General features: G+C 40.4%; 1 protein-coding gene across 2 annotated transcripts in view; it reads right to left on the bottom strand.

The window, feature by feature from the left end:
* Positions 1-26578, bottom strand: part of RAB31 (RAB31, member RAS oncogene family) — a 64798-nt gene that overhangs the window by 32123 nt on the left and 6097 nt on the right. For both annotated transcript variants that reach the window (XM_051610660.1, XM_051610661.1), the window contains exons 2-3: positions 4540-4619; positions 1834-1915 (exon numbers count right to left, since the gene is read on the bottom strand). In XM_051610660.1, the coding sequence (XP_051466620.1) occupies positions 1834-1915; positions 4540-4619 (162 nt within the window). The remainder of the gene's footprint in view (positions 1-1833; positions 1916-4539; positions 4620-26578) is intronic.

A 26578-nucleotide genomic window follows, 5' to 3' on the forward strand; every position in this document is an offset into this window, starting at 1 on the left:
GGGGATGTGCCAGGACAAAGAATTACCCGAAACAGTATAGACCTCACTTTAGGAAACCTGTCTGCCTCAGTAGCTAGCGCTCAACACTCGTCAACTTTATTTACTGTATCAACCCAGTTTCCTGGAGTCATAGTGAAGGTTTTGGAATACATTGTGCACGCACAGAAGAAAAATACAGTCCCTGACCTAAAGAGGTAAGAATTCATGATTGCACATGAAAACCTGTAACATAACTTATCAGCAATAGATTCTGAGTAATTTAACAAGGTTTATGGTGGTCACTGCTCATCATTGTTGGACATTGTTGAAAAAAAAAAAAAAAAAAAAAAAGGAAAGCAGATGTTTGAAAAATGAGCTTAAAAAAGAAATTGAGAGGAAACATAAGGGACTAGATAGGAAGGATGGATTTGGTGTCCAAGAGTCAGAGCTCCGTCACAGATTTCCTGCCACAAATGAGCCATCATTTAGTTCAGTAAATATGACTTTATTCATAATCACCTACTTTAAAAAAAATTTGAGACACTTAAGACTATTGGGGAAAATAGGTTAATACTGATATCTAAATATCAGGAACTGAGTTTTATGTGCTAAAGAACTAAAATTAAAAAAACATAAAACACAACAGAAAGCAGAGAGGGGCAGTGAAGCGAAGAGAGAGAGAGAGAGAGTAAGCAAGGAAACAGAAGCCATGGGAAAGAAAACTGAACCTTTGCTACCTCTTGCAATAATGAGTAAGTTATCAGCTCCAGACTATGCAGAAATGGAACAAACAAGATTCAAGGGAAAAAATGACGCTGTACTTCAAATATGTTTTTCAATATCCGTTTTCCCATCATAAATAACATACTAAATTGCTAAGAGTCAAGAGATTTCATCAAGGCCACTTAACATCATGCTGGGCATTGTAAATAAAAACACAAGCATTTCCTGCACATAACAGTAAAAATCTTCATTGCCTGCAATTCACATACAAGTCATAGACAATACAGTGGGATGTATCAGTATTGACATTACAGCCTGTATAAGCATCTCTTTTTACCTCAACCTAACATAAGTACAGCTACATTTTTCTATGAACAGCAATAATGTGATTCACAAGGAAGTCTGGATGTATTTTAAAATGCTTCCATGGGTCTTTCATACTTTTAAAGATAAATATGGGCATATATTAAGAGAACTCATCAGTTAGCTTATTACTGCCTACTACTGCCACTGAGGCTATTAAAAGAAACAAATGACCAACCAGGCTTACATATGATCAGTATGAATTGATATCCATGCCATTATGGCTTTTCACTTAATGCACCTGAAGAATCAAGATGAAAACCCTAAGTTCAGATTTCCAGTACTCATTTCCAAAATATTAACAACAGTCACAACCCATGCCTGGACTCAATGTTCCAACTCAGGACAACTCTGGAGTCACCACAACCTATGCTCAGACCACGCACCAGCCCATGGGGTGGAAGTCAAGTGCTTTCCAATGTCAATGAAAGCTGACACACGTAAACCTGATGAAATCAGAGGGGAGCTGGTGACCACTTGGTCATTGCCCAGGATGTCTTGAGTAAAGTGGCTGACAATTCACATTAGATGTTTTGGGGTTTTTTTGGTTAGGTAAGTGTTATGGCCAGCCTGCCTCTGCACTTTCCCCACCTGTGGAATAAGAAACTGTATACTTGAAAACTGCTGACCATCTGCTTCGCAGAGCCTTGTGAAGATTCAGTGGGCTTATACTTACAAAGTCTTCTGAAGATGAAAGGTTTATAAGAAGTACATCAACACATTAAAAGATACCAGGATAACACAGACATATTGTAAAACAATACTCACCCGTTCCTGACCAGCTGTGTCCCAGATTAGAAATTTATGAAGCTCATTCCCACACGGCACAGTTTTAGTCATGAAGGATGCTCTGAAAAGAAGGAAGCAGCAGAAATTAATAACAAGACTGAAACTCTGAATACGCAACCTATAGACCATAGCCAGTTCTGCTGGGTTAGACTGCCTATGGGGAAACCCAAAACCATTATAAATTAAGATAATAGAAGCCTACAGAAGTGAAAATCCTCTTTTTCTCAGATAAAATATGATACCTATAGAAGTATTTTAAAAGAAGGGAAAAGCCTCCGAGGTTCAGAATACTCCTGCCACTCACACTTGGCTTCTTCTGCTGCTAACTAGCTTCATCTTCTCAGTGATATGGACCAGACAAAAAGGCATTAGCCAGCATCATACCAGGCAATGAATGTGTAATTTTCAGTTAAACCTAGCAGACTGGATCACCAGGGAACAGACAAATTACCTGCTGGAATGAATATGAACAAATGGAAAAAATTTCTTCTCCCTCTCAACTTAGATGAAGACATCTTTGTGGCTTCTTGTATTTTTTGTAAGGAATGTAATTTTTATATTTTTCTTGTTGGGAATGTGATTTGTCTGTGTTTTACACTGTGATTTTTCTTCTTTTAGGAAAGAGGGTTACAAATATTTAAGCTTTTTCTACACGGCAACACTTCAATTGATAACTGGGTAGGAGTTACTGCCTAATTCCAGTAATTATTTTTTTTTCTTCCCATCCTATCTGGACACTGCTGAGCAACTTCTGCTGTGGTAACTTTTTTTCCTGGCTCATAAAAATGCATTTGATACTATGCATTTTTATTACAAAAGCATCAAATGACATACATGATCAAAACATTCCCTGAGAATGATATAGCAGAGTTCTCTAAAGCCATCTTCAAATTGCACAAATTACCAATGCTGCATTCTTCATAAAAATATTAAGTATGGCAAAAAAACCACAGCATTTTCTTCGGATATTTTCAGAGTGCGTGTTTTCATTTGTCCCATTTTTTTCTCAAAGCATTAAGCAACACTTTATAGCTTCAAAAACAGGAACTTTAGAGACTCGGTAGCTACTATAGATTTCAAGGACTGTATATTTAAAAGATTTAATTTGGAAAAAATAAAACAAAAAACCTTTTCTATATAGACATGTAATACCAACTGCACGCAAGCTAGCCTTCACATTTTAACCTTCAAAGAGAAAAATATTTTCCCTCTGTTATCATAATTATGAAAATTCAAAGGTTTGGTTTTGTGGGTTTTTTTCTCATTTTACCAGAAGACATTTACTTAGCAACAACAACTACTTGGGAAAAAAGGCTGCTGATGGCTTAGAAGTAAAGAACCACTCAAGTTCCAATCAATTCCTTCACTGGAAACAAGTGTCCTTCAGTCAATAATGTTATTCATTACTTGCTTCCTTTTCTCTCTGTCCATTTTTCTCTACTCATTACATTCAGGAGTCCAACATTGTCCTGGAACTTCAATGCGCAATTCCAGCTGAGACTCCTTCATGCATCAAAAGGCAGAGCTTTGGAAGACACCGTCTAGCCCTCTGAATAATACACAACAATCAATACCAATCCTTCACAGACAATTTAAAACAGCTCTAACACACAAGCCAGATCAGCTCTTCCCACCCAAATTACACTTTTGTGAACATTACATAGCAGTTTCCTTTCCCAAAAGAGATCAATAATTTTCAGAATTTTCCAGGTAACATTGGACTTGCCAGGTTCATCCCTAAGATATTAAAAGAAAAATAATTTAAATTAAAATCAGGACTAATAGGCTTCTGATTGTCTAACACACTGAAGCTTAGCAGTTTTTAAAGATAAGCAGGTGTGAATTAATTATATTTAGTTTAAAGGGCATTGTTCCTATTTGAAGAAAGACAGGATAATGTAACATGTCCTAATTTGAGATGAAAGCATGTCCACATCTGGGAACAGACACTGTCCGTGTTCCAGCCCAGCCTGGCAGGGCACAAAACACGGGTAAGCTAAAGAGATCTCCACAGTTCTCCTGACATTACTCAATCATGGAGTGTCCTGGTCATTGTGCAGATCATGGCCTCTTGGGGTTGTATGGTTTTGGTCCTTCAAGCTCCAAAGATCAGATTTGATATTCATTAACCAGTGGAAAGTAAACTGATTTTAATCCTACGGTCCTATGACCAAAACATAATCTGAAGTGGGAAGGTCTTGACAAGACAAAAAGAAACAGAGACCAGACAAGTAAGACATCTAAGAATTTCTTGGTGTAAGGTAGTGAAGAAAACCAAAACAGAACAGCTGGAAGCCATGGCTATGCCAATATATCATGGTTCTGAACAGGTCCACAGAAGAGGCGATTTCAAGAGACAACACTCACAGGAGGGGAATGGCAGAGCACTGTCAGCCTCTCCAGAACAGAATATGCTGCAATACAGTAAGTTGAGGCTACCTCAGCACTCCCAGAACAGGGAGAGAAGAGAAGACCTGGTTTTGAGCAGCCCCAGACTCTCTAAACAGGTAGTAGGAGCCGAAGGCCATTAAAGAAGTCTAAGGGGTTGAGTGAGATTGACAAACTGGAGAAAAAAAGATACACAGTATTCAGAGCCTTGAAAGTAAGGAAAAGAAAGGAGTTCAGCTGAGGGGAGTGAGATTAAAAATATATAGAAGAAAAAAACATACTATTTGTGGTACTTACCCAATAGTAGGACTAATATTGTGATCAAAGTGGTCCTGGACAAATCGACAAACAATGCTCGATTTCCCAACCCCAGTATCCTGAAAATAGAGGAAAGCATGACAGTGAGTTCAGGAGATTCTAGACACCAATACTTCACCAGAAGAATTAGTCCAATATTAATTTGTGAAATTAATCCTCAATAGTAGTAAGTGGGGCAGGTCAAACAGTTCAAAAGAAAAGCAAGCACAAAAAATATCTTTTTCAAATGTCAGCATTGTGGATGGAACACCCTGGTTCTCTTCCCAACACTGCCTTCTCACCAAACCTTGTATTTTTTGGGGGTGGATTTTATATTTTTGTTGCAAGGACTGCAGTATTTCAAGCATGGCCATTTACTTGTACAAAAAAATCTTGCTCTTTCAAACACACAATGCATTACCTAGCAAAGCCAGATAAACTATTTCACTCATGCCTGTTGAAAGGACAGCCCAAGCATGCTTCTAACACAGAGAACAAACACCAATCTTTTAGGACACTGACAGCACTAACTTACTGGAACTAACCTTTTCATGGCAAGACAAACAAGTCTGCCTGGTGGAAACTTCACAGAGGCTTTGGGTGGTTTTGAAAAGGCAGGAATCCAAAGGTTTGGATCCCCAGAGATGAGAAGCTATCCCTGTGCAAGTTGTGTTACTGGATTGCAGTGAAACATTACTTTAAATGTAACACAGCTTGCTCTCTACACTGCCACGTGGTAGGGTGCCTCTATTTGCAGGAATAGTATTTATATATATATACACTCCTTCCCCCCCCCCCCAAGTCAGTAAGGAAAAATAACAGCAGTACAGTATTAGAATAAAATTCAGAATAACCAGGGGGGTGGAGCACAGGGGAAAGCTTCACATTATGCAGAAATAGTATTTTAGGCATTTAAGATATTAACAACTTGCCCAAAATGCACCATTTTTCAGTTTGTTTCAGTTACTCCACAAAGCTTTAGATGGTAGTTAGAAGAACGTAAATTATACAGAGAACTATCAAGGAAGAGGAATAGCAATATTGCTGTGCCTCCCACAGAACTGCAAAAAGCCTCCTTTAGAGACAAAAAAGATGCCAGGAAATCAATCCTGACCTTTCCAAGACATTAACAATGACAGCCCAGGGTCCAATCTAACTCATTAAAAAGTCAATTGAAAGTTTTCTATTAATATCGTTGAAAGTGATTGCAGAACTACCAGATTGCACCTGGTGGTTCCATTTGTATCCACATTTTAGGGCATTTTTTAAATTTACACAAACTTCTCTAAAAGTGCCGAGACAAGAGAACACAGTTTGAGAGTGCACAACACACATAACTACATATTAAAAAAAAAACAAAACAGCTGCCTTTGCTCACACACAACTATATATTAAAAAGCCTTGCTTTTCCTGTAATCAGTTTTGCAATATTTTATATTCCTTTTGAATATGAAATAAAAAGAATGCCTGTATTTAGACTTCATTTCACCACACTCCAATGAAACTGTATTGCCACGGCAAGTGAAGTCTTTATAGACAGCACTTATTAGAAAACTATAATTTAAACTCTCATATGTAATTCAAAGCTGTCCTTAGTCAGCTTAAAAGCTGTAATAAATGCTCATGCTACACAGAAGTTGTTTATCTACTGTGTTCAGTCGATAGGAAAAAAAGATCAAAGAGAGGACCAGTGTTTAAAACCATCCCCACAGCCTTTGATCAATAGCAGCAACACATCCTGTTGCTATTCCCAAATTTTGCCTTCATTAGCAATTCCAGCTGACATCTCTGTATAATTACTAGACCAGGATGGCAGAAAACAAAAAAACCCCAAAAAACAACAACAACCAACTACAACCCACAACTCCTCTGCATTGAAACTGAGGATCTAATTATTTCTCTGGATTTTAAATGTTATGGAGAAAACAGAACTATCAACCACTGGGTACAAGGAATTACATTTCCCTCTTGCAGGGACAGAGTTTCTGCCACCATGTTCATAACTAGATGCTGACTCCCATGACCTAATGGTGCTTTAGTTTCACCTACTTCCTTCATCTTCCCTTGACAGATCACTCAGAAGGGCAACTGCAATTACAGCTCCTGAGCAAGAGGAGCCTGGTCTCTGGCAGGGACGTGACATCCACAAGCCTGGATGAAAGTTTAGCTCATTTTCCTGGAAGCTCCTACCTCTTCATCTTTCAGTTCCTGAGTCTTACTAATGTTTCACATCAACGTTACATGAACTTTAAAGGTTTCTATTGCCCTCACATCCCTCGCAACAAGCACAGCTAAACTTAAGCATGTGCCAGGCATACCAATAGCCCTCAGGAAGCATAACAACATTCTTAGCTCTTGGAGTTGCTTGGACTACAGAAAGGGCTAAATTTACCCCTGGTGTAACTCCAGGGAAATCAATGGATATGGACCACAAATAAACCCATCCTTAGGATTACCACTGCTGCAACCAGTGAGTGGCCAGTGCTTCCCAGGAGCCAAGTGGTTCATTGCATCAAGGGGTTCAGTTGAAACAAGCACTCCTAGCTTCTCTTTGGTTGGTGGAGGATACAAATGGCTGGCTACAAGAGTATAATTAGAGCACAGAGGGGAAAGAAATAAAAAAGAAAAAGCTTCCTACTTAAGGCAGTGATTATGATTCCAACACCAGATTTAAAACCACTTAAGACAATTTTCAGGCCGCGTTATCTTACCCACACCTGTCAAATTAAGACAACCACTTGCCTGAAAGCAAGGCAAATCATGGTGTATGAACATTATACAACAACTTGGAAATTTAGGAATAAAATCTTTTACCACTAAACTGATCTTATCTTTTGCTGACAATAGGGAACTATCTTCCAGGTTGATCTTGCAGAAGTGAAGGAAAGCATGGCCACTTCAAAGAAACAGAAAAGGCATTCACTTCTCAGCAATGTATTTAATTGAACCTCTTTACTAAAGCCATACAAAGCTTTCCTGCTACCATCTGCTTTGTCCTTTGCTATATGGTCGTCCTCTACAAACATACATTTTTCTAACATCTGATGGGGATGATCATCCTTTTTTTGTTCTTTTTTCTTCACAGGATTATAACAGACTTTTCAGGCCACATGCTTTTGTAACGTTCATGAATGCAGATGATTTCTTTTTTAAGTTCTCAAAGTTCTCCTTTTAGCCAGCTTCTAGACCCTGTAATCCTTTTTTTTTTTTTTTTTTTTAACTCCATGATAGTGTACATATAACATCAAATGTACACCAAGGAACAAAATTTCTGCTTATTTAAAAGGTCACAGTGGTATTCAGCTGAGTGGATTGGACAAGTTTCAAAAACCGAAAACATGTCCTCAGGAGCTATGGTGCACTTTAAGGAACAGATTCTGTAATTCTTCAGAAAAATGCTTATCTAGTGTCAGCACTATACTAATTGACTCATCATGATCAACACTATACCACTCCATGAAAGGAGTGGCAAGAAAGGAATAAATATACAATCATTATTCTGAATCAAGATGCTCATGATGCATTTGATGAGTCATTCATGGAACCAACTGCACATTTTGCTTTCTCCTTTCTTCTAAGTCTGGTGGCACACTTAAAAAATACCAGTTATAAACTGCATTGTACCAAGATAAGCAAAAAGGGTGGAGTAGGGTGGGGAGGAAGGAAAGCAGCAGAAATGTAATCCACAGTAAGTGAACTGTGATTAGTTCACCAGAAGTAGCTACAACTTCAAAATCCCCCAGTGGTCAGCAAAACGGATATGGGAATCTAAAGCTGTATCAGATGTCTCTGTTAAATACAAGGAGCCAATGCAAGTATGACCAATTCCTGATTTTTACTCTTTAACCCTGAAAAGATACTCTCTGTTCGTCTAAAATCCTTTACCCACACACAGATTTAGGCATGAGGATTTTAAGAGCACCAGAATGGAGAGCAGCATGCAACAAAAACCAGTGCTTCCACCCACATGCCTGCTCATGGAGAACCACCCTACCTGACTCTTCTCGGCTCATGTTACTGTAAAGGAGACAAGACTGTATTTCAAGCCATCAGAATTACATGATGCTGGCAACTGAGAACTGACCTGCTGATTTTTTTCTGGCTGATTTGCAGCAGCATAGAAAATGATTTTTTCTTCTTTTTTTTTTTTTTAAAGAAGCAGAAATTCAATATATTAAAAAAAAAACAACCATTCTCCCATTACAAATAAACAGCTGGTAGATTCCTCTGTTCACTGTTCCACATGTGTGCATCCTGACAGAAAAAAAAAGTAAATGGCAGGAGAATTTCACTCTTTTAAGTCTGGATGTCTCATTTATACCCTTGCACAACCATGTGGCTCAGTCTTCCAAGCACTTTTCCATACTGAAGGGAACTATACTACCCTGTAAACACATCCCTGATTAGGATGTTAGTCTTTAGTCTTGCTATTATATTAGATTTTAATAGATTCAGATGGGTCAAGCCTTATTATGCTGCACAAACTAAACTTCTCATGTACGTTCTTTTTACACCTGAAATGGAATAAATGTTGAATTCACAAAAAAGTCCACACGTGCCTTGACTGATGACTAAACAGCAGCCCTATAATTATGCACACTGCTGCAACAGCTATTTTATTCTTGACTACGCAGAATCTTTCTGTGATATGTTAGCAGAGGGCTTTTAAAATATATGTAAAATTAGATAAATCATGCAAAAATCCTTTTATGACTCTAGGATTTTGGAAACACAAATAAAACAAGAATACTAGACAGCATTTCATGTGAGTAAACAGCACATTAAGAATGAACATACTGAAGAAACAGCTTTCTGTCCTCCTACTTGCAAAGTAAGAAAAAAAATAACATCTGGTTTGTAACCACCACAGATCTCATGACTAACTTCCCATTTCAGCTTTAAAAGAAGGTTTAGATACCCTGGAGGTGGGTGCTGCAAAAATCTGCAGAGGAGTAAGGGAGAACTGATCTCTATAAACTAGGGATCCAACACATGGCACCTTTAAAGGATGGAAATTTTCCCATCAGCTTGGAAAAAGCCAAGATTCAGTCTACAGTATTTCCATTTGTAGAATTTTTTACACTTTAAAAACATCTATCCCTTCAATTGGTTTCTTGCCATAACCGAGATTCACTGAGACATGATCTACAGGCAGAGGTCTCATTAAAACCAGCTGGGGTGTAACATATTTTCATCTCACATATCAGAAGAAGGATGTTCATACCTTAATAACCTCAAAGGTATTAATACCAAGTGCTCCAGAAAAGGAGGTAAAGCCAATTTCAGCAATAATATAAGAAACACTTGGAAGTGTCAAGCCTTTATCCTTTCCCACAAACAAGAAACTGATCTCATGATTCTTGTGGCTTCCACCAAACTTGGTGGAACTCCCCTGTACTTCACATCTGGAATGCAACTGCTCTCAGAGCCCTTTTTGGGCTCTCCAAAAGCCTCCCTGCTAACCACCCTAACAGCAAAGGCACCACGAGCATTAGGAAGCTCAGCCCTTCCTCTGAGGATCCCTGATCAAGAGAAAAAGAGTACGACCAATGCAGTCCAGGTTGATTTAGTGCAACCTCTAAGCACCTTCTCATGGCATAGCTTCTTAGTCATGCATACTACTGGAATTACAAAGCTGCTCACCCCAAAGAAAACCCAGGTTGCAGGCAGAAGGCAATGCTGGAGCTGATCAACAAGAAGTTTTGAAGTTTTCTCAAGTTATGTTATCATCAAGAAGTGCCGAAAGTGCATGCACCAGAAACAACCAAGGTCAAATTTGGCCCACTAGCGATCTCCTCCATGGACCTTCCAGTGAGATCATGGTGCCAAGTGTCATCTTTCAGACATGGCATGAGGGGAAGGCTCAATCAAAGATCCAGAACAGGAGTACAGTCAAAAGTTGTTCCACTCTCCTGGAAGATCTGCTCAGGGAGGAAGCTGGCTGTTCCTGATTATAGAGAGAAGCAACAATTCCTGTCTCCCTGTCACATATTCATGCCTCTGGACAAACTTCTTGGCTGGTTCATAAGTAACTGAAAAATAACAGAGAAGCCAGTTTATGGTCAAGATTTCCCAAGCTAAATTATCCTGTTTGACTCCTGCCAGTGTTACAGCAGAGAGGAAGGAGGGGTCCCTGCTTGCCCAGTGTAGAACTTTCTCTGTTGGAGTAATTAAGATGTATACATGAAAACATTCAAATTGGTATGAAGGTTGCCAAAAAGGAGAAGACTGTCATAGAATCATAGAAATATTAAGGTTGGAAGGGACCTCAAAGATCATAAAGTTCCAACACCCCTGCCATGAGCAGGGAGCCAACCCTAACGCTAGACCAGGTTGCACAAAACCTCATCCAACCTGGCCTTAAAAACCTCCAGGGATGGGGCATCAACAGCCTCCCTGGGCAACCCATTCCAGTTCCTCACCACCTCCTTTATCATCAGGGCAACTGATATTTCAAATACCAAAAAAACAAACAAACAAAAAAAAAGGTACTCAAAATCTCTGCAACTGTCCAGGCAAAGCTGACCTAGAAAGACACAGTTTAAACTTTGGGGGAAGAAAAATAATCAATGAGTCAGAAAAAATGCAGATGGAAGGAGACCTTTCATTCTAGTAGCTCTGTAAAGCACAGCTGGTTTTGACTTGGCAGTTCAGCTTATGCACATTAAAATAAGCGTTCTTTCCACTGCTGAAATTGGCCACGCTTTAGTTTTTGATTTACAGCTGAATCCCTTTGGCCCATTCCCATTATCCTCAGCAGGACTTTGATGGGACTTGAAAATTCACAGCAGTGTAATCACATCACAGCACTGCTAGATGGTTAGCATTTTATTAGCTATCATCAAACAAATGGCTAGGCATGCACTGTAAAGTATCACTGGGCTTTTGCAGAAATGTGTGCTCAGCTCTGGTCAAGCCTTGTATCTAGGAGGAATGTCACTCCTTGGGCAAGGCCTGGCATGCAGCACTGAGATACCCAACCTGCATCTTCAATGCTTTCGGAGATGCCAGTCCTTAATCCAAAGGCATGTGATGTGGTAAGGCTGAATACAGGATTACAACTGTCTTAGGTTCGATTTGGAGGTAAAAAAACAATGAGCTGAACAGCAAAATAAAGCATTGCAATTTGCAGCCTGGTTTAGTCCTCTATGCTTGCCCTTAACATTTTAATCATTACTCAGATGATCAGATGCAGGCAGCATTGCAATACTTTCCATGTCTTACTAATCCAGTTACAGCTGCTCTGGAAGGCTGTGGCAGGCAGTTTGAAGAGCATCTCAAACTGGCTTTGGATTTTTATCAACCGTATGAACATACAAGGAAGAGTTATGCACAACAAACCCCTGACTGAAGTTTCTGAGGTCAGTATTTTAATCCAATAATCACTCTACCCAATAAACTTTGGGTCATCTTAAACACACTCTTCGTCCTTTCCTGTATTGGAGTATCACTTACTTCTCTGAAGACACTGCTATAAGGAGAAATACGTTTCAGGAGACATAGGTTCAGAGACACCCCTGGGACTGAAACAAATCTGCCAAGCATCAGGCTTGTCCCAGCAAAAATGCAGCCCTGCACTGTGAAGTGGTGTCTAGGAAAAACTGCAAATAACTTCTCACTGTATTCAGCTTTTCCATCTGCAAGATGTATCAAGTGAGCAAATCCCGCCACAGATTAAAATGCAGGAGCAGCCCTTAGGCTGACATATGGGCTCACAGCTGCTTCACCAACACAAAACTGCCTGAGGCTTCAGCCTGGACCAAAGTGACACAGGCCAAGGCGCTCTGAACGCTTGCTTCTGTGGTCAAAAAAACATGCATCTCACTCAGGACCCAAATAATTCTTATAATTTCCAATTTTCACTACAGCCCTGTACAATGAGAAACAGATTATTACCCTGTCAGCAACATGTTTCTCAGAGAAGATAATCTTCCTGTTGATTTGCGGGAATCCTCCTTCCAGAGGGACAGACCTAGCACAGGGGCACGCCTACTTCGCAAAGTAGCAGCACAATTTTTTAATTCCCAGCCAGGCCTTCTACCAAACAAGAGGTCTGTTGTGTTTTTCCACTCTACCCCATGATCACCACCTTTAATTGTTTGATTTATTCACTAACCCCAGTACTCTGAAAAGCTTGCACAAGCCTGGCAACACACTTGTGCAACATGAGCTCTGGACAACATCAGACAGACTTAGGCCACCGTTGATGTACAAGGAGTTTCTGCAAAGGTCTGGCATGTGCTCAGTTGTAAAGCAAATTTTTGAAAGGGAAGAACTGGAACAAGAGCTGACCTCCAGGACTGTCTGTGTGCTATCATGCACTTTCCCAGGTGATGGGTCCTTGCCAGATGAACAGTAGTGCTCCCACTGAATATTGGAACAGAGTTCCCCAAGATCCCAGCACAAACACACTGATCTGAATGCAACTGAGTTTTTAGGGGGAGGATTATTCTGCAGTGTCTTGCTTCTTCAATAGGAACAAACACATTTATTTTGGTAATTTAGCCATGCGTGAACCTTACAATAACAACCTTTTCTGCATTTCTGTTTGTTGAATGCCCTTCTTTAAACTCACAATAGTATTAATACTTTTAAGTCAGTTGGTATATTACTCCCATAAAGTTATGACAAGCTATGTCAATTCTCTCATGGTAAAATACCCTACACATAATTTCTAATTGCTAATGCAATTTCAGGCCAATGCTGGTGTTGTAGATCATGAATAAAGGAAGAGAAGTATGAGTAGAGAAGAGAAGGCTCAAGGGAGAACTTATAGCGGCCCTCTAGTACCTGAAGGGGCCTACAGGAAAGCTGGGGAGGGGCTTTTCATCAGAGAAGATGGTGATAGGACAAGGGGTAATGGTTTTAAACTGAGAGAGGGGAGATTTAGGTTAGATATTAGGAAGAAATTCTTCACTATAAGGGTGGTGAGGAACTGGAATGGGTTGCCCAGGGGGGTTGTTGATGCCCCATCCCTGGAGGTTTTTAAGGCCAGGTTGGGCGAGGTTTTGTGCAACCTGGTCTAGTGGTAGGGTTCCCTGCTCATGGCAGGGGGGTTGGAACTTGATGATCTTTAAGGTCCCTTCCAACCCTAATGATTCTATGATTCTAATTAGCTACAGAATAAGGCTTTTTCCTCTGATGCACATTAAGAATTAGATTAATTCCCTCTACATGTGGGAAGTCCACTGCTTGTTCTCAGAGACATTCTTCTATGCCCAACCAGGTCAGTCCTGTTATATTAGAATACAATCCCTCCACCTACTGTTGCAAGTACTGCATTTGGCTTAGGAATTCTTGGCTCTTACCATTCTCAGCTCACTAACTGTTAAATGAAAACAACAGTGACATGATTTTACCTTGTAACAGCATTATGAGGATTTAAACCAGTGAAAGTTGTAAAGTGTTCAGACAGTACACAACAAAAAAAACATCTACGTGCCTTGGGAGGTAGTGGTGTGGCAAGTTCATTTTTTTGGTATTTATATGTGTCTTCATTACCACCTGCATATTCCTAGTGGCTATTTTAAGATACAAAAATATACGCTGGCCAGGGCTTAATGTTATCTGTCCTGTGAATGTATATAATGTATTATCTGAGCCCTTCTCTCAAGTTGTTTTTCTTTTGCCCACATCAGTTAACAAAACATGCAAAGTGACTGCCCATCTGCTTCGCCCCAGAGCTGGATGTGGCTGTTGTGCTGTCCTCCTCTTCCATTCCCAAACAGCCACCAAAGCCAAACACCTGCTGCCAGGTTTTGGCTCTTCTACCAGCTGTGATTATTCAGCCTGTGGCTTCCTTTCACATGCATCCTGGACACATCCCCCTGTGGCATTAAACTCAGGCATGCATAACCTGTCTGCTATCTGTCATGCTTGGAGCCAGTCCTACTTGTCCTGCCATTTTGTAGGTTTCTCTGGAGTTAATAAGTTTGTCTGTATTTACTGTGACACATCCATTGCTCTCCGCCAGATCCCAGGCCACTAATCTTTTGGAGACAGAAAACCCTAATGCCCAAGTTTCAAATTTCCTTAATACTTTGCTGCATTTTTTCCACTCTCATTGACAGAAAAGTATATTTCTAGCCCTCATCCACCACCGGACTGCAATATTAGTCACAATCTCTCCATCTATCTACTTTTGTCAGAGATATGCCCAGAGACCCAGAGAACCCCCATGGCCTTAGCAAACTAGACAGTACAAATGCAAGAAAAGATGGCCAAAAGCACTTGATCATCCTATCAAAGTGATGGGTCTGGCTAGAGATGAGAGGCTGAAGAGCAGCTAATATCTGTGTAGTAGCTCATTTTAACAAGAAATTCACTTTCCTAGAGACATTAATATCTTTGTATATGTAACACTATATTAAACCAAAGTCTCTTCTAGAGTGTTTCCAAGATACCTGGCATTATCCTGCAAGCATAACTAGGGCTCCAATCCCAAGCTCTTCAGGTGGAGTTGAAGGCATGGACAGTCACAGCTGCAGCCTGAAAACTTCAAGGTGAGTAGACCAGCTGTATCTTTCCTCCTTTTTCTTCCCCAAAGTAGTCTCTCTCATGTGGCACCTAGTAGGCACCCCACTAACTTCAGCTAAAGATTTGTTTTTGAGTGTGAAAAGGTTTCTCCAATGTGGGGACTCAAGAGAAGGAACAGTATCACCCTGAAAGAAGGTAAGACAGTGCTGGTAAGATGACCTAGTCAGAAAGGAAGCTCTCTTTACTTAGTACACAGTCCAGTGACTGATAGGGCATTATATCAGCAGTAAGGAACAAATCCTTGTTTTACACCATACTAGCAGTGGGTGGAAGGATTAGCAGTCAGTTAAAGTATTTGCTACCCAAGAAATCACAAAGTGACCCAAGTGGCTACTGCACACTTACCCAGCGCTTACAAGCTGTCTTGCTCTTCCACATCCTGCCAACTTTCTTTTGTTTGTAAAGTTGGCAGGGGGATCAAAAAGCAATCTTTATGAGATAGGGGGATGCAGAGGGGAAGGAAGAACAAAGAGGCAGCCTTCAGAGCTATTCTTCAAAATAACTCCAATAGATAAAAAATAATATAATAAAACCATATTTGTCACTGTTCATAGCAGGGAGGTTGGAACCTGATGAGCTTTAAGGTCCCTTCCAACCTTAACCATTCTGTGATTCTATAAGGCCAAACAAAAATGCAATTGATGAAGAAAATATAGCCTGTAGGTCAGTATTCCAGCTACCTCAGTTCCTTTCTCTTCAACATGATTCAAGAACACAAACGTTGTACATTAAAAAATAATAACAAATTAACAATGCAGCCAACCTAGCCCTCGAAGGCCCAGGTTAGCCATTTTTAAAGTTCATCTACTTCAGTTAAAAAAAAACACAACCTCCCAAAGTATATTCTAATTCAAATATATATGCTTGATTACTGCATCTTATTGCACAATGTGCAAGCTTGAGTGTGGATGGCAAAGATAACAGCTTTCAATCATTATTGATATTATTTAGAAACAGCTTTCCCACATCAAATTTCCAGCTAATTCTCTGCATCTTTTCTAACACATTTCCTTTCCCTCTCCGCACAAGTTATCAAATTCAGAGCAGTAGCTGAACTGCCGAGAGAACTGAAGGATTTTAAATTGAAATGAAGGAGCAGAAAATCAATCAATTCCTTACGTCCTTGACAGCATGTGGTACAGATGGCTGTGGAGAAAGAAGTGCTTAGCCTGGTGAAAAGGAAGATATGAGCTTGGTGTTTATTCACATTCCTTCATCTCAAATTGTGGTTTTTGGGGCCATTAGCTTTTCGCTTAAGATGCTGAACTCCTTGTTTTGAACAGCATCTACAGTTTCAAGTAAGAGCATGATCTCTATAAAAAGCAGCTGCCGGTAAGGTGGTATCAATCTAGATGAGTAACAGGGTGGAGAAGATGAAAGGAGAAACAAGAGGAGCACCTTTCAGGGAGCAGTCACACATGCATGCACACACACAAATCTTTGGAGTAGCAGCAGATGCCAATAAATCTGCAAAAAAAACCCAAAACCCTCCCACTGGGTGGGGGGACCAAACAGTGCAGTCTGAAGGCATCCTTAGTGAGTCTTGCTCATGCTTTACAGTAAAGCAGATTTTGAGTCCATCAAAACAGTCCAGCATTTTTGGGACCTCACAAGGCACCAGCTGTTTAAGTCTGAAGAACAACTTTGCTCAAAAAAAAAAAAAGTAACCCGACACTGAACACATGGTGAGGAGCAACATCCCTCACTGCCTGACACAGTTGCTCACCAAAGAAAGCTCCATCACAAAAACAAACACCACAAAACCCTTTTACAAAGCTTGGACTGTGCTGCAACGGGAGGGAGGGCATTTGATTGGGGAATAGCACCACCTGGTGACTTTTGCTACTGAGGGAGACGGAAACAGTCCACTTGGCCATACTGGGTCAGGAGGAAAGGAGAAAGGAACACTGGCTAAATTGCTCGTTACTGAGCTGGAAACCAAGAGCCTGGGTAAGGAGGGAAAGAGGACTGCTTGATGGAGTTACAAGAATAAGAGAAGTGGAAAGATAGAGATGGAAAGAAGAAGAGTGTCGGAACACCTTCCCTTGGAAACACAGGCACCTCGTACTGTACTGTTACCACCTTGGGAGCTGTGCATGACAATGCGTGGAGTGAACATAGCAAAGGCAGGGACAAGGGGATGCCCATATCCCACACATACATAATTGTATTAATGTACCATGAAAGGAAAAAACCCACCCAACCTGCAAAGTATCAACAATGTTGTAACCTCAGAGGGACTTAGCTGTTGTTGCTCATTTTGAGGAGATCTATAGCTGTGGGACTTTTAAGAGTCACTGTTGCCCAAACAAGAATCATTCTGCTGATTGTTGAGTCATAGGATTCTCTTGATCATGGCATAACACAGACCAGCAGGTAAACCTACCCTGCCAGATGCCCTGTAAGTGATAAGAAAGCTTATTGTCTCAACATTCCACGGTATGTTCTCCCATCTCTTCACTCCCACCACCCAAGTTCACCTTAATGATCCTCTCCCTGTTATTGGCTTGCTGATTTCCCAGCTGAACACCACCACAGATACATAAGTATGGTCACTTCTGTATCCACTACTTCATTTTCAGTTTTTCAGGTGAGGAGGAGAAACAAGAGCCCCGGTTTACCATGGAAAATTCCCACTGTGGTATGACAGATGCACGGTGGTAACCACTCAGCCCCCACCCAATGAAGAAGGAACCAAGAGCAAACTGAGCAAATCTTAGCAGCATGAGAAACCTCAACATGGAGGAGCTAAATAAAGCCAAAGTAAAACAAAGGAAAAATTGCAAGTCCTGCTTTAATGCCTATGTCATTTTGCTGAGAGCAGTATCTGATTTTGGCAACTGAAATGGTCAGTTTATTTTCTGGACTAATTTGGGAGACTTTAACATCTGCACATTGCCATCCTTTTCCTATTCATTCTGTCTCAACATACGCAGTCACAAAATTCCACTTGACTTACTACTCTTCACATAGATAAAAACCTATTTAAAAAATCTGTGTGAATAACATCTACTTAGGAAGCCTGATAATTAGCACTGAACCTGAAAAATTAAGTAAGAGATAAGTGTTAAGGAAGTAACTTATAAGTTACTGTACCTCACATTGTCAATGATAATGAGTATTGATTGCAGGGGCTGTTATCTCTGTAGGCCATATATACACACACCAGCGTAACAATCTGGTTAAGTATCATTCATCATCATTGTGCAATGTAGTGATCAGAGAAACGAAATTCAGTTTTCAGACTAAATACATAAATAACCTGAGGCCTCCACAGTTCAGTAAACATGTTAGGCAACAGCACCCAGACAAATGTTGCTTTTGAGTACAGTTCAGCAGCAAAAAATGGGATAAAGAATTCTTTGTCATTCTTTCCTAATCAAATTATTTTTCTAAATGAATCTTCCCCACAAATATTTGTAGCAGCTGAAATTTTAAAAATAATGGTATGATGAAGATATAATCTTTGACCTAAATTGTTGCTTGACAGAAGCTTCTGTTCATACTCCAACACTTCTGTTGTCAAATCCTATAATTGGGGGCAATAATTTCAAAATATGGCCTTAATAGTGTCACTTACTAAACAGGAAAAAAAATATAATAATAAATATATATATATACACACATACCTGTCCCCTCACACAGAAGATATTAAAAATCTTCCAGCTAGTATGGAATTGATAATCCAATCTAAACATTATAGTTTAATATGAAGGCAGTGGCTCTTGTGCAATAAACTATATGCACATCAACTAGTTACAGCATTTGAGGAAATGGCTCTTGGTGTTTGGTTTAATATTTCAGTAATATAAAAATTGTCCAGCAGTCACCTGTAAAAGTGGTAAAACGGCTGAATTACCTTCACATTTGCCCATCCAAGCTCAGTAAGCAACTCAATTCAATGTTCAGACATTCCTCTACCAATTTGTAACACCTGCAACTTATTATTGCATTTCATAGCAAAGAGGAAGAAAAAAGCCACATAAATTATGAATGCCAACTGAAACACCAGTTGAAAACCTCAGTCTTGGAGAAAAGAAAGCCTGATCCCTTCCCTATTGCAGCAACAGATGACAGAGCGGAAGGAGGCAGAGTTTCAGTGGGCAGCTATATAAAGACATTTCCTTTAATAAATGGGAACCAGCCTTCTGGCCCTGGATTTTGCTCTGCATTAGCAGAACTGTAGTAGAGGGTATGTCACCTACCAACAACCAGAGGGAAACAACTCTTCTTTGTCTCTCTGGTGGCCAAAGGCACCAGAAGCTAGCAACCTCGAGCAATTCAGGAAATGCCATGAGAGTGGGACAGGGGCTAAGTACTTAGGAAATGATTTTATCACCAAAAACTCAGCCTCTGTTTATCAGTTCCTTTTTAGCTGATACATGTAAAATCAGCAGTCTCTGATTACCATGGAAGGTCTGAGGTAGTCTCCTTTTATCAGCAGTCTAAAGGCTGCTAACAGCATCTTCTTCACACAAGATTAAGATACATATGCCAGCCACACACAGCCTTTGGAAACTTGCATTCATTACCCTCCAAACATGTTACAACACATGTATTCCCTTGGGGCATCAGGGAGAGATGAGTTGAGATTTACTGGAATTAGCCATTAGCTATTATATTAGCCATCTACATGGACATTAAATGGCATCAAGGAGAGGTCTAAAATCCTTGAAATCTGGGATTTTCTTTTCCTGAATCCATGTGCAGGACTGGTGAAAATTTTTCTGACACACATTTAGATTTACACAAACCTTTGTTAATCCATTCCCAAACTATCATGTTTAATTAACTTAGATTAATAGTGATTTCATTTTTATTTCACCTCTTGACTGAATCTGAAGTTCTTCCTAACACAGTAAACATCACCATTTATTTTAAACGGCATTATCTAATGACCCACCTGGTGCTTTCCCCTCTGCCACCCATGCAAGCAAAACAGAAGAGATAACAGCAAGCACAGTATAATAAAACCCAAGGCTGAGTTTTATATCTGTGGATTTACTGTGTGCTGCTGTGAACTTGCTGAGAGTAAAGCTGTCTGCACCAAACACACTCATAAATGGAAGACATTATCAGTGCAAGGCAGTTGACTTCTTTAATGTTTTCACCTCCTGATGATTTCAGCAGGGATGAAACTCAGCAGATCCCAAAGCTGGTACCACTAGGACCAGGAAATTCAACTTTTTAGGGAAAAGCCCTTTAAATTAGCAGGAACAGGTATTGTTGCTGTTATCATTAAGGCACTTTCCTCTCTACATTTAAAAATAACTAGGAAATTAGTATCCAACTTACCATTGACTCACAGAAGAAAGTTTTGATTCACTTGGCCAATTTTTATCATCTTCAGTTAAAAATCAGAAACGGTCCAGAAAATGGTCCAGAAACGGTCCAGAAAAACCAGAAATGGTCAAAAGCATATGGACTTTTCAAATCTCAACTGAAAACATGCTGGGAACATTTCAAATGGCAATGCTAAACCATTAAGTTTAGTACATTTAAAGATATCACATCAAGGAACAATAATAACTGGGCTAGAAGATGAGCTGATTTGATCTTTCTCTCCAAAGCAGGAAGAGACTCAGCTACAGAGAAGGTACTGAGGAGTTCCTCTCAGGACAGCTTGTTCAGGTACTAAACACAATTTCTGTGTCACAGCCTGAGTACTTGGGACTGTGTGAGACTGAAACCAAATCTCTCTCAGACATGGCAGAATGATAAGCACAGGGATTTTGGATAACAGATCAAGTGGCCCATGGGATCCTACCAGACGTCCGCATTCAGTACCATTTTGCAAGAGCGCTCCCGAGCAGTGGAAAGGTACAGCTTAATTCAATGCAACATAAATAACAATTCTGTCGGTTCAGTATTTTGAAACATAAATGAAACAACAGTAACTAGACAAAGTTACAACTTTAAAAGTTAAAGAAAAGAGGAAGCTGAAGGCTATAACCGAGGAAGAGCTGGCAGGGTTTTTTCACCCCAGCTTTTTATTTTGTATGTATTACTCCCTTTGCTCTTCTGTTCTGTGTGCTTTTCTGTTTCCTTTATTACAGCTTCTCTTTCCCTTGCTCCTTCTCTGACTTCACCCCCTTGTGTTCCTCTTTCCCTCCCATCAGTCCCCCACAAGGCTTCGCTAATGCTTTCCTATGGTCTCACAGTTTCATTCCTTCACTTCCTCCTTCTCTTTATCACTGTGTTCCTCCAAATCTCCTCTACACCAACGTTTATATCCCTTTTTCTACTCGTCATCATTTAAACTATTCCTAAAAAGATTTTAGGCTGTAGAGCTACCCCTCTCCTTCAGACAAAGTTTTTTAATTTGGACTTGTTCTACAGGTGCCAAAGGTTCATTCCATCTCTCTCTCCCTTTCTCTTTCATCACACCAGCCTAAAGGAGAAGGCAACGCTGACCAGAAATTCGGAGTCAACTTAATTACCTGTTCAAAAAAAGCAGCATCTCTGAAGAATCTACCAGATCCTAAAAAACAAGCAGAGGTAAAACTGAGCTACTTTATTGGCTTTGAATGTTAGATGACAGGAATCATTTGAGAACTGTGTTATCTCAAACACCTAATTTACTTCTTTTTTTTTTTTTTTTTACCTTTGTCCTCTACACAGGACTTCATTCAGCTGAGTATTAAACTACACACTGAGTTTTAAGCTTGGAATTCAATTTAGCCTGCTGAACTATGTACCCTTATGCACTGCTAACCAAGGATTACCTCAATGCTTAGAATTAAGCATGTGCTTAAGGACTAAACTCTACAAATTAGGGCTTCAGAAAGATAATCTTGAATCAGCATTTATTTTATTTTATACAACCGCCATTTTTGTCACATAAAATGTGTCTGTCTAATGCCTTATTCTCTTTGAGCACACTCTGATGGAAAAATGGACAGAAAGATATCAGGGGGGTGGGGAGGGCAGAGAATATCAAATGACAGAACAATTAAATCTGAAGACTATTCACATGAACTACTGCTATTGCAGTTAAGGCATTAAATGTGGGAGACAATGGTTCATTCCTTCACTGACATTCAAGCAAACTAAGACAAAAACAAAGTCCAACTTTTTTTGCATTTTCCACAAGAGATATACTGAGGGAGGGGGGCGAAGCAAGCTGACTTTTAGGATAACGTAAGAAAAAAACCTTGTCTGTAGCACAATCAGGGACTGAATATCCTAAAAGTAAGATTATCTGCATACTACTGCAAAGGTTGAAGTCAGAATGGATTATGCACCATGGAGGACTTCTGGCTTAAATGTGGTTCGAAGCTTCCTGTTCATATCAGCTTTAACAAGATATATTGCAAGTGTTGATTTTATGACTCTTAAAATAGATCTGCTTATAATTAGTATGTTAAGGGAAATAAATAAATAAATGAATTTTTAAAATGGGCTTCCTACCCCACAGAGGGAATGTGTTCTTTCTCATTTCTTAAATCCCTCCAGGAATTAACCAACTGCCAGATTTATCTAGCTACAAAGTGGAAGCATTTACAGACTGGCAGGGGCGTGTGTGAGTTCATGAGAGGTTTGGGATTTTTTTAATTAACAAAGACTGTCTTAAGCAAACATAGTAGTGGCTTCCACAGACAGCAGAAGCTGCTTAAAATTAAAATTGTGAGGATGCATGGACAAACACCTCAAACTTTTCAGTTGGCATATGCATCTAGCTCCTAACCTACTAACCATAGTGGTAATGTACTTTTTCTTCCTTAAATCAAGTATTTTAAAAGGATTTAAAGTCCCAAAAGTCAAGCTGAGCCTTGTTGTGACTCCCCTCCACATTCTAGGTAGTCCTCTCCAAGATGCTTTCCACAGTACTCTCTGGAAAGCCCAGTGATCCCTACTACAGCTTCTCTGCATTGGCACACACCAGATGTTGACCAAAGACCTAAGGATTCATCTTCCACTGCTGAATCCCCTGCATCAGCCTCACAAGCAAGAAATGGGCACATCTGGAGAATACATGCAACAGCAATCCTGGAGATGAGGTACAAGCTACTGATTGCAAGCATTAGAGAGAGAAGGTTAAAGCTACTCCAATGCCCGTTGTATCTCACAGGTCACCAGTGAGCATGGGAGGACATGTAAATTACTTCAGGCATGTCCATCTTGAAGAAAAGAAGGCTCCAGGAAGGCCTTATAGCAGCTTTCCAGTACCTGAAGAGGCCTGCAGAAAAGCTAGGGAAGCACTTCTTAGAAGGGCATGTAGTGATAGGATGAGGGGGAGTGATTTAAAGCTGGAAGAGGTTAGATATTAGGAAGAAATTATTATTGACTGTGAGGGTGGTGAGACACTGGCACAGGTTGCCCAGGGAGGTTGTGGAAGACCCCTCCCTGGAAGCATTCAAGGCTAGGTTGAATGGGGCTTTGAGCAACCTGGTCTAGAAAGCAGTGTCCATGCCCATGAAGGGAGGTTGGAACTAGATGATCTTTAAGGTCCCTTCCAACCTAAACCATTCTATGATTCTATACTTCTATATCCCACCACTCTGGAGCACAACTTTGCTGCAGAACTATTAGATTCTAATAGAACCTATTAAGGTTTTCTGTTGGTGGTTTTTTGGGGGTTTTTGTTGGTTTGTGGTTTTTTTTTGCTGTAGAACTAAATGGGCCAAAAAAAAATTTTTTTTCAAAGTTAAACCCACTTTAGGAACCTGGCTTTAAAGTAGAGGAATGAGAGACTCTGCATGAGAGAATCCCTAGCTGTAGATGAATTCCTGCAAGAGGCTGATACTTATAACTTTATAAGATTGCTCTTACAGCTTTTTATAGTTTCCTGCAGTTGTGCCCAGCAGAGGCTGACTGGTCCAACCAGGACACCCTATGACGTCTGCAGCATCCTGTCACTCTGCTGACAAAGGAGGAAACAGCAACTTGGGGACACAAAGTATTCAGTAGCTGGATTTCATGCAAATGTACTTCCACATGTTGCCCAAAGAAAAACTTACCCTGTCCAAAACAAAAAGTGCAAAACCATAACTGCTCTACCCTTTCCTCCAAGAAATATAAAGAACACACACTACGTAGCATTTATGTTTAAAAATAGCCAGGCAAAAATAAAAAGCCTGTTGTTCCACTGCCTGTTGTTCAGCTTTCACAAGCAGCCTTGCGAGGCTGGAGACCATAAATCAAACCACTGGCATTTGCTTTCACAAGGCTGTGCTCCAAGCTAGCCTTCCATCCACCTCTGCTGGCAGCTTTCTGAAGCTTGGATTTGTCTTCTTGTGGTGATGTCCAAAACTGAAAGCATCCAGGGAAAGGGCCTATAAGATGTTTCAGACAAAAATTGAAATGTCTGCCTTTCCTGGCATATTTCAAGTTAACTTGAGATTGAATTCAAGAAATTTCCATTCACTTTGACTCTTACACCATTACCCAGTCTCTACAATGTAGGCACAGAGAGGAAAAACATTTCAGTGAGAATAAAAACATCTCTTATTCTCATTTACTTCGGAAGTGCGTGCCCCACAGCAGCTCTCACACACCATCTGGCAAGGGGCTGCAGCTACTATATTCACACAAGCTGCACAGAGGCTGTAAATGCAAGTTAGTGGGGGGCATGACAAACCCTGACAAGGAGCATAGCAGTGAAGGCTTCCTCTGCGATGATCTCACCCATCAACATGATTAGCACTGGATGTGGGTAGGATTATTATTATTATTATTATTATTATTATTATTATTATTATTATTATTATTATTATTATTATTATTTAATATTTTACAATGCAGCACATTATCCAAAGAGAGAGTAAGGGAAAAAAAAAAAACCCTTAAATGACCATCTTTAATCTGCTGCAAAGGTTAGTAGGCTAAGCATTTAGACATACTATGCCATGTAAACTAGAAGGAAAAGACCAGACTGGACACCAAAGGGAAAGCCTATTAGAGCAAGAAACTCCAAGAGAAAGCGGCAAACAGTGCTTTTCCTTCTCCCCCAGCAGGCAGAGCTGCCCAGGCTGCCCAAGGATGGGCTGTCCCTACCTGTCTCCTTGTGCCACCAGAAAGCTCCAGGGACACCAGAGTGATCCACAGCTGGGAGCTTTGGCCATGCCCAGGGGCTGTCTGCCATCCTACAGCCTTCCGTGCCAGCTCCTGGGGGTCTGGTTTGCCCACAAGACTATTAGCCTGCATGCCAGCATTCCCAGCAGCAGGTCGGCATTCATGGCATGGGCAAGGAAACCACGGAGGACAAGAGGGAATACATGCTAATTAAACTGACATACGCTGCCAGCTCTGGAGACGACAAATTATCATTGCCCTGAAAATGAGATCCCTGGTTCTCCCGGCTTTACAGATGAGCTCTGCAAAAGAATGAGACCAACCCTGAGAAAGACTGAAATGCCTCATGGGTACATTACCTAATTTACCCAAGGCAAACGTGTTTGTTCCCTTCAATGTCAGGATCCAGTAGTCCAGATGATCCCACCCAGTTTCCCACCATCTTTCCTGACTCTTTTGGAGTATACCTCTGGGTATCTATCCCTGTGCTGGGCATTCAGCTGTCTCAAGAATTGGCTTGAGGAAAACATGAGTGGAGGAAGCCCCAAGCTTTCAGATGGAGGTGGAGACAATGGCAAAATGGTCAAACCACAACTCCAAAATACAGCTCCCCATCAATGGAGGTTGGTGAGCCACTGAAGCTGAGGAGAAACAAGTTGCCCTGCTTTCAACAGCTTGTTGTCTTCCTCCTGAATACCAGGGTGTAGGAAATGAAGAAAACAGTGCCTGCCCTGATGTCATCTGAACAAGGACACAGCTAGGAATACAGGACCAACAAGGGCCTCTAAAGGGTCTAACAGCCCTGAAGACTGGGCAAATAGCATTCGGAAGAATGAGCAGAAGGGAAGCAAAAGAAAAGCTAGGTGTTAGAGAGCAACTGGAGCAGAGCTGTGTCTGCCTGTAAACGCTTCTTTCAACAAGGAGTTAGCTTGAGGAATTTTAGAAAAATTATGTCTAGACAGGCTATAGATTTGCAGTCTGCAGCACCCACAAATAAAACCCAACACTAGCAAACTTCACCAGCATTGTAATTTATAAACACTACCACATACAAAGGGCCTGCAGGTTCAGAGGTCTTTGCCCATGACCAGTTTATCTAATGCCTATTTTGCCACTTCCTTAAGCTGCACTCTTAACAGCAACACATCCCAGCAACAAGGCAAATTATTGCTTTAGAAACAAGTCGTACCATCAACCAGAGTCTCAGAAGACATATGTTAAATCTAAAAAAAAAAATGGCCTTTTAATATGGCTTGAAGTAAGCCAGTGAAAAGGAACCATCGGATGAGAATGAGATGTTTTTTCTTTTCCCCACACAATTCTTGCTTGCAGAGTTTCTGGTTGCTTCATAGCCTGTTCAGCACTACTTCACTAAGTAGGGCTAAAACTGCATTCAACCATGTTACCAGAAAAATGGAACTTATTCCAACTCAACTTCCTTATTTTGGTAGAAAAAGAATATGTTTTTTTACCTCAGAATTACTGTAAA

This window comes from Apus apus, chromosome 2, assembly GCF_020740795.1.
Source record: "Apus apus isolate bApuApu2 chromosome 2, bApuApu2.pri.cur, whole genome shotgun sequence".
Taxonomy (NCBI): domain Eukaryota; kingdom Metazoa; phylum Chordata; class Aves; order Apodiformes; family Apodidae; genus Apus; species Apus apus.